Source organism: Delphinus delphis, chromosome 2, assembly GCF_949987515.2.
Source record: "Delphinus delphis chromosome 2, mDelDel1.2, whole genome shotgun sequence".
Classification (NCBI taxonomy): Eukaryota; Metazoa; Chordata; class Mammalia; order Artiodactyla; family Delphinidae; genus Delphinus; species Delphinus delphis.
In genome coordinates this window covers 26,685,831-26,702,098 of record NC_082684.1, presented here as the reverse complement: position 1 = coordinate 26,702,098, position 16,268 = coordinate 26,685,831, and the positions used below count along the sequence as shown (strand labels likewise).

General features: G+C 52.3%; 1 protein-coding gene across 4 annotated transcripts in view; it reads left to right on the top strand.

The window, feature by feature from the left end:
- ESRRB (estrogen related receptor beta) overlaps window positions 1-11,510 on the top strand; it is a 105,927-nt gene extending 94,417 nt beyond the window's left edge. For all 4 annotated transcript variants that reach the window (XM_060003373.1, XM_060003374.1, XM_060003376.2 and 1 more), the window contains 2 exons: window positions 5,410-5,679; window positions 11,266-11,510. In XM_060003373.1, coding sequence (XP_059859356.1) covers window positions 5,410-5,679; window positions 11,266-11,510 — 515 coding nt within the window. The remainder of the gene's footprint in view (window positions 1-5,409; window positions 5,680-11,265) is intronic.
- Window positions 11,511-16,268: the final 4,758 nt, after the last annotated feature.

Here is a 16,268-nt window from a genome sequence, read left to right as displayed (position 1 = left end):
TTCCCACCTCCTGTATCTCAGACGTGAGAAGGCAGATGCTTAGTTAGAATGCAGCAGGAAGAACCACAGGATGGAGTGCAGAGGCAGGAGGGATGCCGCGGGCTTGCGGGGAGAGAGTAGAACAAGAGTGAGGCCTTCAGGATTGATGGGCAAGTGGCCATGGAAGAAAAGTCCAGAGGGACATTAAGTGCTGTGCACAGAAGCGGACATATTCATGCGGGCACTGAGTGGCCAGCTTAGCCGGAAGGAAGGCTCATTTGAGCACGAACTCATTCCCAGCACTCCCCTCCCTTTTCCCCATATTACTGAACACACAGGATACTTTTGCAAGGGTGAGTTCCGTGGGAAAGCTGGGGCTGCTTGTGATTCCCCCAGAGCAGCAGCCACTCTTTCGTTTGAGTCAGTCTGAAGTTGCCCACCCCAGCACAGGCTTTTCCGTTGAGTTGAATTTTCCAAGTATTGGGCTGCCCAGAGAACAAGCCCAAGTCTTTAGAGTGTCCGCCTCTTATTCCCCATGAGCGAGAGATTAGAACAAGAGGCAACAAACATTCACAGGCAGTGGGTATCTCTTGATGAATTGCAGCCTGCAGATGTTATTAGGTGTTACCCTCCCAGCCCAGGCAGCCCCGAGGGTGCCCCAGCCAGGACAGCCTCCTCCAGCTGGCCCTGCCCAGCCCAGGCTGACACGTGCACGGCCTCTGCAGGGGACACCCCCCAGGGGCCTCCTAGCGGAGGGTCCCTCAGAGACCCTGCTACCAGGAAGCCACTGTCTGGCTCACACTGGGGAGAGAAGAACACCAGCGGCCGATGAAATATGGGCTGACGAGTGACAGCAGCTGTGTCTGGAGTGGCCTCAGATCCTATAATTACATCTCCCTTTATTACCTCTGCTAATGGCCCTCCAGGTCGACAGAAACGATAATAAATTAACAGATTATGAACTCCACTTGCCACAAATTATGTGCTCTTTTTTTTTTTTTAAATTCTAGAAGCTCATGCTGTCAAATCACTGGGGGATGGGGGCTTGGGAAGAGCCCGAATGTTATTAGATCAGTTGGTGCAGATAAAGCAACTTTCCGGGGGCAGCAGAGCTCAAGGTGGGAGAGGTGGGAGTAGGCAGCCAGCTGGGAGAGCCCCAGGGGCACGGGCCACACGTAGCCTCTCCCAGCAGCCCCTCTGCCCCAGAATTGCTGATCAGTTGATGGAGGAGACTCAGCCCAGCACAGGAACGCAGAAGTGAAGGGTGCATTGCTGAAGGGCAGGGAGGAGTGCTTCAGCTCCTTTGTTTGGGTTTAATAAAAGAAAGAATATGTGCTTCCAGTAAAGATGTGGCAGAGGGGTGGAAGTGATGTGTTCCAAATACCCATCTTTCTTACGCCTCATTCTGGGAATTTGTGTATGTGTAGAGCCACTGTGTGTGTGTCCCCTCCCTGCCATCGTTCATACTATAACACTGCTTTACACTCTGCTTTTTTCATTTAGTTATATGAAATAGTAGCATTTACTATATGCTAAGCCGTGTTCTAAGCGGTCCACACGTTAGCTCATTTAATCCAAACAACCCAATGAGGTAAGTACTATTATTATTCCCATTTTACAGATGAGGAAACTGGGGCACAGAAGACGTGCCCAGGGTCACAGCCAGTGGTCAGCAGAGCTAGGATTCCAACAGACAGGCTGGCTCTGGCATCTGTGCCCTTCATAGTTAACATCTCTCTTGGGCAGTGAGTATCTTTCTACATCCACATTCATGGTTCTTCCTTATTCTCTCTAGTGGCTTCTACTGTTCCATTCACCCAGCTAATAATTACATTTTATTACATTTATATAATAAGTACATATAGTACATTGGTTACATTCAGGTGGTCGCCTGCTTTGGGTCGTTTCAAACAGATCTAACAAACAGCCTTTTCACATTTATCTTTTTATGTTTATGCATACTTTTCTTTCTAGGAGAAATTCCTAGCGGTGAGATTGCTAGGTTGAGGGAGAATGCCTTTTGTGTCATGCTTGATTCAATGTCACTTCTTCAACACGGACAGGTTCAAAAGCCAAAACTAGACAAAAACACGTAGGCAGAACTCCCACCTCCGTCCCCATCCCCTCCCCCTCCTTTCTCCTAGAGATAATTTTTATTTCTCATTTTTCCTTCTTGTGTTCCTTTTGTCAAACATTAGAAAATATTTGAGCTATTTCAAATATTAGAAAATATCCAATATTTCCCCCCGACCTTGCACAAAACCAAGCAGCCTCTATCCGCTGTGCAGCACTTTGGGGTGTGCACCTGGATTTTCAAAGCTATTTCTAGATCCTTCTGAAGAAGCTCAAGGAAGAAGAGAAGAGTCAGGGGCTGAGTCACTCCTCAAACCAGCCTAGCAAGGGGTGTGCACACAGGCCTCAGGACACCCTCAGGTGGTGGTCCCACATCCCCAAGTTGCTCCATCCCCCCCTTCACTGCACCCTCTGCCACCGACCTGCCCTGTAGGCCTGCCTCTGACTCAGGCATGATAAGCAAAGGCAGCTAAATCTGGACTCATGTCTAGAGGACCAAGAGGGTCCATCTATGTTCTTCTGGCCCATCTTCTCGTCACCCAGGAGTCGAGGCCCGGTGGCATCTGTCCATTCTTGCCTCTGTGCCAGGAATGTTTGTGGGGCCCCTTTGCACCAGGCTGGGCACTTGGCAGTGGGGCTCGGAAGGTGAGCGGCTTGGTGCCCGTGCTCCCGGGAGCCCGGGACACAGGAGTGACTGCGGTCCGTGCAGACACACCCCTTCAGGGCTCCACCTCGCCCCTCAGAGCTCAGCCCCAAAGTCTCCTCTTCTTCAGAGTCCCCAGGACTCTCTCATTTGGGCCACATTCCTCCATTGCATGTTCTCAGCCCTTCATCTCACTGGAGCTCTTCTTACAGTTGTAACCTCATGGGGACACGCCGTAACTTGGGGTGTGGCTTTCCCTCTTGACTGAGCTCTGGAAGGCAGGGATCGGCTCTGGTTCCAGCTGGCCATTCTGTCCCTGGTGCCTGGCACAGGGCCTGGCACTTAGTAGGTGCTCAGAAAGTATGTGGGGCGTGAACGAGGGGGCAGAGCGTGTTGCCCATGTTCTCCTAGCCCTGAGCCTCTCGTGAATCTTTTGTCTTTCGTTTCCAGAAGCCTAGCTCCTACCCCACCCTCCCTCTCTGCCACCTTCCAGTTCAATTGTCTATTAATTTTGCCCCGTCCACCTCCTACATCTTCCCTCCCAGTCTGTCTGCCTTCAGACCCGCACCCCCAGTGCAGTCCCACACGTCCCTACGTACACACACCCCCCGTGCTGGCTGATTGCTATCTGTTAATTAATGTCGCCCCAGGCCTCTCCTGCTCAGAGGCCCGATAAGGGAAATTGGATGTCCATTTCTATCTATCTTTCATTACCACCCGGCTCTCCCCGCCACCACGGGCAGCCCACACCCGCTCCCACTCTGGGATCTGGACGACAACACACGAGCACCTGACCCCTCTGTGCCACAGCCTCTCCCCCGAGAAGACGCATCAATCCACGCTCACCCCGTGTCGGCAGTGTAATCGCTCCAGCTCTGTGGGCCATCACCGGGGATGCCAGCAGCCGGGTGGTGATCCCAGGTCCGGGTGGTACAGATCGGCCTGCGAACTGTGATAGTCAGGCTAAAAAGGGTGTTTACTGGGAAAGGGGTACCTGCTGAGCGAAGGGGGGCTTCCTCCCCTGGATGCCCCTTACAGTTGGACACTGGTCGTTGCGCTGGTTGGAAAACAGGGAGGGACAGTGGCTTTTAGAGACAGAGGACAGCAGATGAGGGTGGAATAGACTCCAAGAAAACGCAGAGGGATGGGCCAATCCAGAGGCTTGGGACCGCCCCGGGCCTCCAGTCTGGGGGCGGGGGAGAAGAGTCACGTCAATAGCGTGCTAACAACAACAACAACAACAGTAATAGTACCTACCTTCCTCGTTCACGTGTACTGAGCACCAGTTGTGTGCAGGGGGAGGTGTTAGGTGCTTCCCGCGGCCATCTCTTTTCATCCTCACCGCACCCTGAGTCAGAACACTGCATCTAAGTGGGGTTAGGTTCTAGGTCAGCAAGTAAAGAGTCCTACATAAGCAGAATTACCCGTGGAGCTCCCTTCATTTCAGCTGTCCGTGACGGGTGCATAGTGCAATGGCTTTGTGGATACCTTTCCTTTTTGGCACATCGGGTGTGGTCAGTCATGGAACCCATCACTGAGTTTCTGGTTGAAGTTACTGCCTTGTGTTTAGTGACCAAGATATTTGAAAATCAACTCTCCTCCTCCCTCCCTGCTTCCCTCGCTCTCCCTTCCTTCCTTCCTTTTCTTTTTTCTTTCTCTTAAATCAAGATGTTCATTGACTTTACCTAAGTTAAGTGCATATATAATACAGTTCCAGTGTGTCATTCTCATTTTGCAGATGAAGACTTTCTTCTCATCATTAATAATAATAGTAAGAGCTCAGTAAATGTACGTTTTGTAATCATGGTCTCATTTAGACCTCACAGTGACTCTCTGAAGCAGGCACTACTGTTATACCCATTTCATAGATGGGGAAGCTGAGGTTTGGGGAAGTAGCACAGCTCTTACAAGGTCAGCCCACAGGTAGTAAATGTAGAGTCGGGATTCAAGCCCAGGCAATCTTCAGAGCACACTGAACAAGACAGTGTCATAACTCTGGAGCCGCCCCTGCCCCCATCCTTCTTTCATTCTGAACTCAGCCTCCTTGTTAGTAGGGAGGGGGAAACGCCCATGATCCAAGCTCACAGAATACAGGACTGCTTGGGTCATTGTTAGGTGGAGAGTGATGGCCAGGCCAGTGGGGGTCTGACCTCTGGGAGGACAGGCTGCCTGTGAGAAAGTGCCCCCTGACCCTGGGCGCTCTTGAGCTCTTAGCAGCCCCAGGCTGTGGTCACTGGCTGGTGGGAACAGCTGATTCCTCCTCCTTGCTGGTTGGGCCCCTGGGTCTCGGCACAGCTGAGACTCTGCGTTGAGGTCAGGCGTCACTCGAAAGCACTACAGCCTCCCCTGCACTGAGCAGAGAGGGGGATATGGAAACTCCTCTGAGTGGAAGGCACCCTATACTGCCACCTCCTGATTCTACGATGAATTCAGTAACTCCTTAAATTACAAATGCATTTCATTCATCAAAAAGCCTCTCTGCACATTCGAAAAATGCCATAGAACTAACAATAATAATGATAATAACAACCGTCAACATTGACTGAGCTCTTGCTTTGTTAAGTCTTTTCCATGAATTCCATGTCTGACTCATTCACCAAGGGAAGGACAATGAGACCAGCAGGTAAAAGGGAGGGGCAGGGTCCAGAGGTTCCCCACCAGCGCCAGGGAGGCCCCCTGACCTCCGCTGCCCTGCTTGCGCCCTCTTCCTGCAGGCTTCTCCAGCCTCTCTCTGGGGGACCAGATGAGTCTGCTGCAGAGTGCCTGGATGGAGATCCTCATCCTGGGCATCGTGTACCGCTCGCTGCCCTACGACGACAAGCTGGTGTACGCTGAGGACTACATCATGGACGAGGAGCGCTCCCGCCTCGCGGGCCTGCTGGAGCTCTACCGGGCCATCCTACAGCTGGTGCGCAGGTACAAGAAGCTCAAGGTGGAGAAGGAGGAGTTTGTGACGCTCAAGGCCCTGGCCCTGGCCAACTCAGGTACGGGCGGGTGTGGGGCGTCCAGGGGGAGCTCCAGGAGGTCTTCTGGGCCTGGGGAGCACAGCTCTGGGGCCTGTGAGCAGGACCTCTGTAAGGGGCAGGAATGGTGTGAGGACGCCAGAGCTTCTTGTCACCAAAGATTGTGCAAGGGGTGGCCTGGAGTCGAAGAGATGGTGATGAAGGCTGGCACTGGCTGAGTATTTCCTAAGGCCTTGATTTGCAGGGCATCCTGCTGGGCCCTTGCCATGAAGGTCAGCACAGGGTTAAGGGCACAGATTTTAGAGGCAGGTTGCTAAGAGTCAAGTCCTGCTCCTGCCACTTGGGCAAGTCTGTGCCGCACTTCACTCTGTGCCTCAGTTTCTTCATCAGTAAAATGGGAACAACAAACAGTCCAGAAGACTATGGAAGGGATTTATTTATATATAGTTATGCTTACACTATGCTTGGCATATAATAAGTACTCAGTCTGTTAAATCAATTAGCCATGAACTGATTTCATCTTACAGTCAACCCTATGAGCAAAGTTATTATTTTAACCCCATTTTACAGATGGGGAAACTGGGGCTTGGAAAGGTGAAGCAAATTGCCCAGGGTCACACAGTTAAAGAGTGTCAGACAGAGCTAGGGCCCAAACCAAGGTCCTCTGATTCCAAAGTCAACTCCAAGCTTATACACACTCCTTGAATCTCCCACTCAAACTGCTCAGGTCCAAGAGAGAAAACTTTCCTGGCATTAAAAAGGAGGCTTCACTCCATTTCTTTTAGCGCCCACCAACTTCTAGCTAGACTATCTGGGGAGGGGGACCGGGCATTGGTAACTCAGGTGAGTGAGCTTCAATGTAACCTGTGTCCACACTCTGCAGGTACCAGGCCAGGTGCAGGGGTTGTGGTGGGGATTGCAGAAGAAGGAGAAAGGCAGGGTCCCTGTCCTACAGAGAGAGTGTCAGGCACGCAGACACATAATTCTGCTGCTGGGCGCATGCAGTAGTCAATTGCTCAGATCTCAGTCAAGTTCAAAGTGGACCCAAGTTCAAATTCTAGCTCTGATACTTCGTAGCAGTGTGACCTTGGGCAAGTTGGCAACCTTCCGTAGCTCTGTCCTGTGTGTAAAGTTGGGATGTCCCCATCCCTCCTCCAAGCACTTTTTTAAATGATTGACTGAAGATAACACGCTTAGCCCAGTGCCTGGCCTAGAGGAAATGTTCAATAAATATTAATTATTATCATTATTTTTAATATTAGAGAAAACAAGTGTTATCAGTGTATGGAAGAGAGAGAGCTGGTTCCAGATGGAGACAGTACAAATAGGGGAACCAGCCAGTTTGCTTAATGCTGTCACACTTTCACTGGAAGGTCCATGTCCTGGGAAACCTCAATCCCTGTAAAACTGAGACAGTTGGTCCCCTAACAAATGGCTTCACAGAGAATACGGGGGATGCTGTCACTGCCCCACTCAGACCCCCTTTACTGGGTTAGTGCATCCGTACCCCAGCTGCTGAATTTTGCTGCTGATAGCACACAACTGCCCCCTTCGCCAGAGACCTACCCTCACCTGCCTTGCTTGGAGGGTTACATATCCAACCCCTGACCCCCTTCTCACCTTCAGCCAAAAGCGGACCCACACAGGGGAACCAAAGGCTGGACTCCCGGAGTGGGATCAGGCGCAAGCCAGGCTGCGTGCATCCTTACCGTGCTTGCCCCGCCCTCACCCTATCCCGCCTCCTCACCTTCCTTTCTCCTGAAAGCACACTCGCCACAAATCCCACGCACCCGAACCCGCATCTCAGGCTCTGCTTCCAGGGAATATGACCTAATAGACAGAAGGAAGCTTTTTTTTTTAGTTCAAATCCCTTTTATTAAAAAACTAATGCAAAAAGAGAGTTAAACATTTTACATACTTCTGTAGAGACCACTTACACACACCTTGATTCCAAAATTGTAATGTAGTCTGTTAGAGAATGCTAACGCTGTTGGTTTCTTTCTGGTACAGTTTCAGATTGACAGAATAACTGAGCAGATAGTATATAGAGTTCCATACACCATCCCACCTTCATTCCCCAGCCCCTGTACACAATTCCCATTAACATCTTGCGTTAGTCTGGTAATTTGTTGCAATTAATGAGCCAATTTTTTTTTTTAATCTGACGGCTTTTTTTTTTTTTTTAGTTTCGTTTATTTATTTATTTATTCTTGGCTGCATTGGGTCTTTGTGCTGCGCGCAGGCTTTCTCTAGTTGCAGCGAGCGGAGGCTGCTCTTTGTTGTGGCGCGTGGGCTTCTCACTGCAGTGGCTTCTCTTGTTGCGGAGCACGGGCTCTAGGTGCGCGGGCTTCAGTAGTTGTGGCGCACGGGCTTAGTTGCTCCGCGGCATGTGCGATCTTCCTAGACCAAGGCTCGAACCCATGTCCCCTGCATCGGCAGGCAGATTCTTAACCACTGAGCCAGCATGGAAGCCCAATGAGCCAATACTGATACATTATTATTAACAAAAGTCCACAGTTGCCTTCAGAGCTTACTCTTTGTGTTGTCTGGTTCTATCAGTTTTGACAAATGCACAACGACAAATCCCCATCATCACATATCATGCAGAAGAGTTTCACACCGTCACAGTTCCCTGCGTTCTCCTATTCCAAGGGAAGCATTGTCATCAGCGGTTGTAGAGGGGCTGGGGGTTTGGGTGGGCCGAGGAGGAGAGGGAACCAGTGAAATCAGAGGACACAGGGCAAGCACAGCGAGATGCAGCAAGGCTGCCCAGACCCTGGAGGGCACCTCCTGGATGTTGGACTCTCCTGACTCTTCTCACAAGACTCGGAACTCACGCTTGCCCAGGCCAGGACAGGAACGTGAGGAGGTAGGAGGCCACTCAGCTGTCGCCTCCACCCACTCCTCAACGCCAAGCTTTCAGAGGACTCTTTAGCTCTGCCAGCTGCTCTGGCCTTAGATCTCAATACATACAGACATGCACGCATGCACATGCGCACACACAGACATACACACATACAAATATAAAACACCTAAGGACCGACGGAGCCCGGCAGGAGCTGCCGCTAGCATCAAGCTTTGCCGGAGTAGGTGCTTTGCCATGAGAGACAAAGTGCCGGGAACCTGGACTTCTTGCCCCAGTGGCATTTACCAGGCCATCCTGCAGCTCTGTGCGGGTTCAAGAGCTCCAAGTGGAAAAAGAGGAGTTTGTGATGCCTCAGGCCTTGGCTGTGTCATGGAGCGATCAGATGCAGGCAGGAAACAGAGAAAGAACAGGCCTGTTTGGAGGTTAGGCTAGAAGAGCTGTTGGTGTCAGAGCAGAGGCTCCAGGACTCTGAAGTGAGTGGGGTGGAATAGGGTCAGTATAGGGAGCCGTGAAAGGTTGTGGAGGAGCGACCTGTCCCCAGCAGCGAGGTAGGACAGTCACCCAGGCAGACGGCGTGTTAGCTGGAGGAGAGACAGGGGCTAGGAGATCACTGGAGTGGTGCTGGTGGCAGCCCCGAGGGCCACCACGGGTGCCACTGCGGAGGCTGAGTGGGCGGTAGCAGGTCAGAGGCTTTGGCCCCCAAACCACGCCCCCTCGGAGCCTGCTGGCTGTCTTTTCACCCCACCTCCCGGCCTCTCCAAGGCTCCCTGACAGCAGAAAAAATTCATAGCCATTGATTTTGTAATTAACAGTTTATCAATGCCATCGATACAGACTCGCTGATGGATTGCAAAGGAATTAATCTTCCAACGTTATTTTATTTCAGTTTTGGTCGAAGGCAGCTGCCAGTTTTGGCCTCCTTGGGGAGCGTGGGGTGGTGGGGAGAGGAAACCGGCAGGAAGGAAAGGAATCTGGACGGCCAGGTCCCAGCCTTACAGGGACTAGTGCATCTTGGCTGCACGCTCTGGAATCAGCCAAGAGTGTAGGAATGGAGCCACGCTTCATCCCCAGCTGGCAAAGGAAGAGTCCTCACCGCCTTGGTAACAAGGAGCAGGAAAATGTGGAGGAGTCTTAGGTATGGGGCCGGCCCCGCAAGAGCACTCTCCTGCAGTCTGAGTTTTCACGGTAATGATAATAACAACATTTATTAGTGCCTGATGACGTGCTAGTTCATTTAACCCTCACCACTACCCTGTGAGGTAGGCACTCTCATTTGCTCCATTTCACAGACAGGAAACAATCTCAGAGAGCCTAAGTAACTTGGCCAAAGTCACACAGCATCTGAGACTCCAGAGTCTTACCCACCTCATTCTACTGCTATTCTCCTAAGAAAAAGAGACAGGACCCTTGGAGGCATGGGCTGAGTACGGATCCAAAATGTCAGAGGGAATTACTGGGCTTAGCCAGTTGGTACAACTGCCCTTGGCAGTCTGGTATCTAAACCAACCCAGCATGCAAAGGAATTGCCCTGCTTTTTTTTTTGAAGAATTCAGGAAACGTGCCCAGTCTTCCTTGACAACCCACCCAGAGCTTCAAGTTCCCTTGATTCACATGCACCCATCCTCTCCCACCTTTGGCAGGCCCTGGGGGCTGCAGTTCAGGGTGGTGGCTCGATATCTTCAGGCACATCAGCAGAGGGATGGTTATTTTCCCCGAGGCCATGAAGTGGGTTCTACTTTGCTTCTGCTCAGACCCAGCTGTCAGCAGGCACCTCCCTGCCCCTGTGGGATTTAGGTAAATTTCATTTGAAGTTCATGGCCTGAGCCCAAAGCCTTCCCCAGGATTCTGTAGAACTCCCAAGAGCATCTTCCATCACTGTGCCCCATGTGTCCAGCCATGCTATCTTAGTCCCCCCATATCCCCCACCACATGGCACGCAGACACAGAGCTCAGCCCCTTTATCGGTGTATGTATACTGTAGCAGCTATTTTGTAAGGTTAGTGAATGCGCTGAAGACTTGAGCTGGTGCCTAGTGGCAGCAGTAACAATAATAATCATGATGAAGGTCGTCACGGTCATGACGGTTATGATGGTGGCGCTGGCGATGATGATGAAGGTGATGGTGGTGGTGGTATTGATGATGATTGACGGTGATGATGGTGGTGAAAAGATGATGGTGGTGATGGTGTTAATGATGATGCTGCTGGTGGTGGTGGTGGTGATGGTGATGATGATACCACTGGCTGGGCACTTATTTTGTGACAAGTACTGTTTTAAGCCCTCGATCTATATTAACTCACTTAACCTCTTGAGGTGTAGGTATGGCTATTATCTCTTCAAAAATTAGGACAATGAGGCACAGAGAAATTAAATAACTTGTCTAAAGTCACAGAGCTAGCAGGTGAGGGACGCAAGATTACAATTCCACCAGTTTGGGTTCAGAGTCCACCTGGCACCTGCAGGACAATGACAGGTCTGCTCGTGTTTAAGCCCTTCAGGGTCTCCACTGCCACCTCTTGGTGGGTTCTCAAGAAAAGTCCTCCATGGATACAGATCTCTTCTTGGGTGTGAACCACAGCTCCGTCATTGGCCTCTGTGACTTCAGACTGGCACCTTAACCCCTCTGAGCCTGGGTTTCTCTCTCTGGCTCCAAAGCAGAGATCAAGGACCCCGGGGTGGCCCCCACGCCCAGGGCAGTGCTCTCCGGCCACGCCCGCTGATGCTCTGCCTTGTGTCCACAGATTCCATGTACATCGAGGATCTGGAGGCGGTCCAGAAGCTGCAGGACCTGCTGCATGAGGCGCTGCAGGACTACGAGCTGAGCCAGCGCCACGAGGAGCCGCGGAGGACGGGCAAGTTGCTGCTGACGCTGCCCCTGCTTCGGCAGACAGCTGCCAAGGCTGTGCAGCACTTCCACAGCCTCAAACTGCAAGGCAAGGTGCCCATGCACAAACTCTTCCTGGAGATGCTGGAGGCCAAGGTCTGATGGCCTGGCCCAAGGACCGAGTCCCACCCAAGGACAGACAAACCGACGGGGAGACCTCCACAGCCACCAGCCTCAACATTCAAGTCCTGTATCATGGCCGCGAGCAGTCCCAGAGGAAGGGGCTCCTGGCCTCCTGGCCGTGTGCAGAGCCCTGGGTGCTGTGGGGTAGGGAACGGGGATGGGAGGGCAGGGCGCGGGGCTCATCTGTAACTGGCTTTTTCTTTGGTATGTTTTTCCTCCGCCACGGGCAACGCTGAGGCCTGGGCCAGAGCTGACTCCCCTGAGGCTGGAGACCACCGAGGAAGTGCCCCCTCTCCCTGCCAAATCACCAAGAGGCAGCACTAGCAGAACACACTTCCTAACCCATGCCCGACCCCTGTCCTCTGTCCATGGCCTGCGTGGGCAGTGCTTAGCGGCCAGCATACTCAAGTGGGGTACCTTCTGGAGGTTTCCCTCTCCCAGAGTGCAGTTAACTTTCTTGCAGGGGTGCTGCCTACTCTGGGCTTCTGTGGGGCCCCTCAAGAGGCCCTACACCTTCCACAGTCCAGACGGCTCCCTGCCTCCATCCTTCCTCTAAGCTCCCAGGCCCGGCTCACCATCAGGAGAGTAGCGCCAGAACTCATGCGTTTCCCTGGTGACCCCACCCCTCGGTGCGCCCCCCCCCCCCCCGCCCGCCTGTCACCGCGGCCCCAGGGCCTATCCTCCCCCTCTCTCCCCCAGGAGTCCTGCTGCTACTTCCTGCCCTACCTCAGAGCTCACTCCCACAGTGGGTTCAGCCAGCCAAGACCTCAGGGCCCGTGGGTGGGACTGGTGCTGGCTCGGAGAAGAGCAGGGGCCAGGCAACACTCCCCAGCGCTCCCCCTTCTTCTGGCTTCTCCCACTCCCCGGGGGCAGGTCCGGAGCAGGTAGGCCTTGGGAAGCGAGGGAGATGCAGGGGCCTGACCCCGTCTGAGGGCACCCTGGGCACTTGATTCTGGCAGCCCTGGGAGGACCGGGTCAGGATGATAGGGAGAGGCCCAAACCAATCTTTGCCGAGCACAGAAAGGCCCGGAAGCAGAGATGAGCAGGCGGGGGAACCCTGAAGACAGAGGCTCGGTGGAGGTCACCAGCCCACCTGATCTTTCCTGGTATCCAGGGGCAGTGGACACCGAGGCGCCCTCCCCTGCATCCCAAGGGCTGGGTGAATCAGCGCCACAGGAGGGGTTGCTCCTGCCGTCCTTGGCCTAAGGAGGTGTAGCGTAGCTCCCTGGGTGCACTTAGAAGACCAGCTTTCTGGCAGGACAACCACTCCGGCCCCCCATCAGTCCTCCAGGCTGCTGTGTAAGGTGACAACCACCCCAGTTCGCCCAGGACCGGAAAGTCCATTTCCCAGGAAACCCCTCAGTCCTGCCCAAATGGGGACAGTTGGTCACCCATTTCTGCGAGTGGCTCTGAAAGTTTGTTCTCACCCACTTGTGGTAGGTCGGGGGCAGCCTTGAACATGCCATCCGGTGCTCAGGGGATCGCCCGAGGATGAACGGTTTTGAGCGTTATGGAGAAGCTGCTTCCAATCGGCTGCCTTCTAAAGCAGGGATAAGAGCATCCCCGCTGGGGCACATCCCTGGGGAATCCACACACACATTCTAACCCGACCTCTAGTCACTTGGAGAGGCAGGCAGATCCCACCCACCCGTCGCTAGGACCAGGAGGCCAGGCGCCCTCCGCCACAGCCTCGCAGCTTTCCAAGGGAAGCAGCCACCGCTGGCTCCAGCTCTCCACCCCCAGACACCGCTCCTTCTGAACTTTTGCTGGGACGTGCCGAGGTCACCCCAGGCAGGAGGGTTGGCTAAATCCTAGCAGCTGCTCTCAGATACCTTCACATAGAAAATGTCGGGTTCCAAGAGACTTCACAGACCAGCAAAGTGTGCCCCCCCTCCCTTTTGCCACAGTCACTTGTCAGTCAGCATTGGGATGATCCGGGATGCTTCAGCCCTAGCTCTCTCTGCAGTCTCCAATCTGGGCGGACAGACGCACAGGTGCCTCTAAGGGACCAGGGGTAAAACCCAGGCCTAACCTAGCCACTGGGGACCATGCCATGAAGTCTGGACTAGGGAGATGGCACAGTGCGAGAACTTGGGGTCTGCTGTGCGGGAGCCTCCCCTAGCCCCTCACTGCTGTGTGCTCGAGGAGGTGGGGCAGAGAGTCGCACCTCATCCCCCCGCTGTCTGTAGCGTCCCTGCTCAAGCATGAGGACCCAAGCTGTGAGCTGCGGCAGGGGCTTGTGCCAACTGGCCTTTGCAATCCATCTTTTCTAGAAAAAGCATCTCTGGCTCACAGTGCAACAACTGGTTTGCGGTGGGTGGGTGTTCTGTACGCAGGGCAGCTTCGCCTCGCCGGATCACACGCATCTGCAAATGTCCCGGCATCAGAGCCCCTTTAAAGCAAAGAGGGGGCAGTGGTCCTGATGGCCTGGTGCTAACGAGGTGGACCCTCCTGCTGCTGCTGCTTTTACACTTAAAAAACGCCAACGGCGACAGGAAATGTATCGGTAATGATGAGAATTCTGTCCAGTGGGAAAGGCCCTGGTGTGTACTTGAAGGATCCACTGGCTTTCAGAGAAAAAGTTCAGGAGCCAGCTTCTTAGTTGGAAGTCTAGCCAGCTTCTTAGTTGGAAGTCTAGCCAGCTTTGGGACCTCCCTGGGAAGGGGTGGGGGGCTGACTTAGTGGAAGACAGTGGAGCAAGGAGAGTTTAGGACACCCCATCCCCCCAAACAGAGCAAAACTGAAGTTTACCCACAAATCCGCTCTTCCTGGAAAATCTGTAAAGAGGAAATAGCCCTTCTCAGTTGTACTCTCATGATACAGGTCATTGAAATGAACCAAGAAATAAAATGAAGAAAATCCAACCATGGAGAAGGTGGTATTGGCTGGGCTTTGTTTGGTCCCCATGTCCCCACCCTTTCTAAAGATTCTAGACTGGTTTCGTCTCATGTGAACCTTGATGGCGGCTCCCAGTTTGGGCATAGGGGAAACTTCGGTGATTTCCCAGGGCACAATTTAAGAACCGAGTAGGAAGACCAGAGTAGGATGTTGGGTGGGAGGCCGTGGCAGGGCCTTAGAGGAGCCGGAATCTGCACCCACCCCTGTGTCAGGGTCTCCCTTCCCTCCAGACTCTCCCCTCCCCCTGCGCAGTTGGCGAAGGTGGAGGGGGGTTGTGGCGAGGGGAGGTAGTGACAAACTCGTGACCAGAAGACAGAGGGGCCCATGCCCACGGAAGAGCACCAAAGAAAAGCACTATGTGGAGATTGTTTTATTTTCTAATAATGATAATATGGCTGGAATGGCTTCTTAAGATGTATATATTTTTTAAAATGGCGGTCCCTCATTGCATCACCCACCTGTACGTACTTCCACCTCTGTATATGTTCTCCCAAACACCCTAGGATGCTTCCATCCGGGTCCCATGTATCTGGAATCTAATAAATAAGGAACGGCCTATCGGAGAGTTTCTTCACACATTATCGTTGCTGGCCGGCTGTCCCCTGGACAGCACTGCCCTCAGGTCTCAGGTTGATGCTAGAAGAGACCGTCAGGAGAACCACCTCAGCCTCAGAGTCCTCTGGGGATTCAAGTGAGCATTAAAATGTGTATTCAGCAGCAAAACTCAGGAACGTAACTTGAGCAGCGTGATACAGGTCTGAGAACCACTTCTGCTTCTTTTCAGACTTTTAGTATTAATGGTGAGGCCCTTTATTATTTTCATTAATGTCAGAGAAATGGAGCATCAAGTATATGTGAACCAAAAACATTTCATTGCCTTAGGATTTTGAAATGCATCTGTGTATGCATGCACATGACGCAGACAGTGCAGAAAGCCCACGTGTTGTACCAGGACACACTAAGGACCTGTGAGAGGCAGAAGGGAGGGCCTGAAAGAAATCGAGAGGACTATATCAGGATTTTTTTTGTTGCAAGTTAAAGACACCAGAGCTTATAAGGCTTACTGGGCTTATTGCCTTGGATATATGTGAAGTCTAAAAGTGGATCAGGCTTCAGGCAGGGTTTGATCCAGAGGTTCACAAAATCAGTAGGGCTCTGGCTCTACATTTGTGATTCTCTCAGTTCTGCCCTCTTCTGTCTGTATGCTTTGTCCTCAAACTAGACTCTTTCACAGTAGCAAGAAGGCTGCCAGATTTTTATTTAGCATCATGGGGAGACAGAAAAAAATCTCTTCCTACAACCATGGAAAATATCTGAGAGATTCATTCTAAATCCCAGCGGCTTTTGTGCCTATCCGTTAATGGACCACTGTGACCACCTGGGGGTGGGACCAGTCCCACACATCAGTCTAGCTGCTGCACAAAAAGGGCTAGGTTGAAAGTCTAGGAGGTGACCAACCAATCATGATGCCCACAGAACCCACACACCTAGACAACTCAAGGTCTGGTCAACTTTCAGTGGGCTCTTTGTAGGTTTCCTGAAGCTCTTGGAAGAGAAGATCCACATGGCAGTCTTTGAACTCAATACCTGGCAAGTCTTGTGCATTTGATACGTAAACTGTTTGTGGGAATGAAAGTACCTGGTCTGTGGGTTATTTTAGGTAAATTCCCAATTCACCTACATCTGGTGCATGTGTACATGTGTGTACACAAACACATAGCTGGTATTCATGCTGCTACCTTAAGAAAAAATAATTAGGAAAGAGTCAACCAGAGCATCATGTAATGCAATCAGAATAGAAATTTTTATTGGACTCTCTATTTGAGGATTTTCTGTACC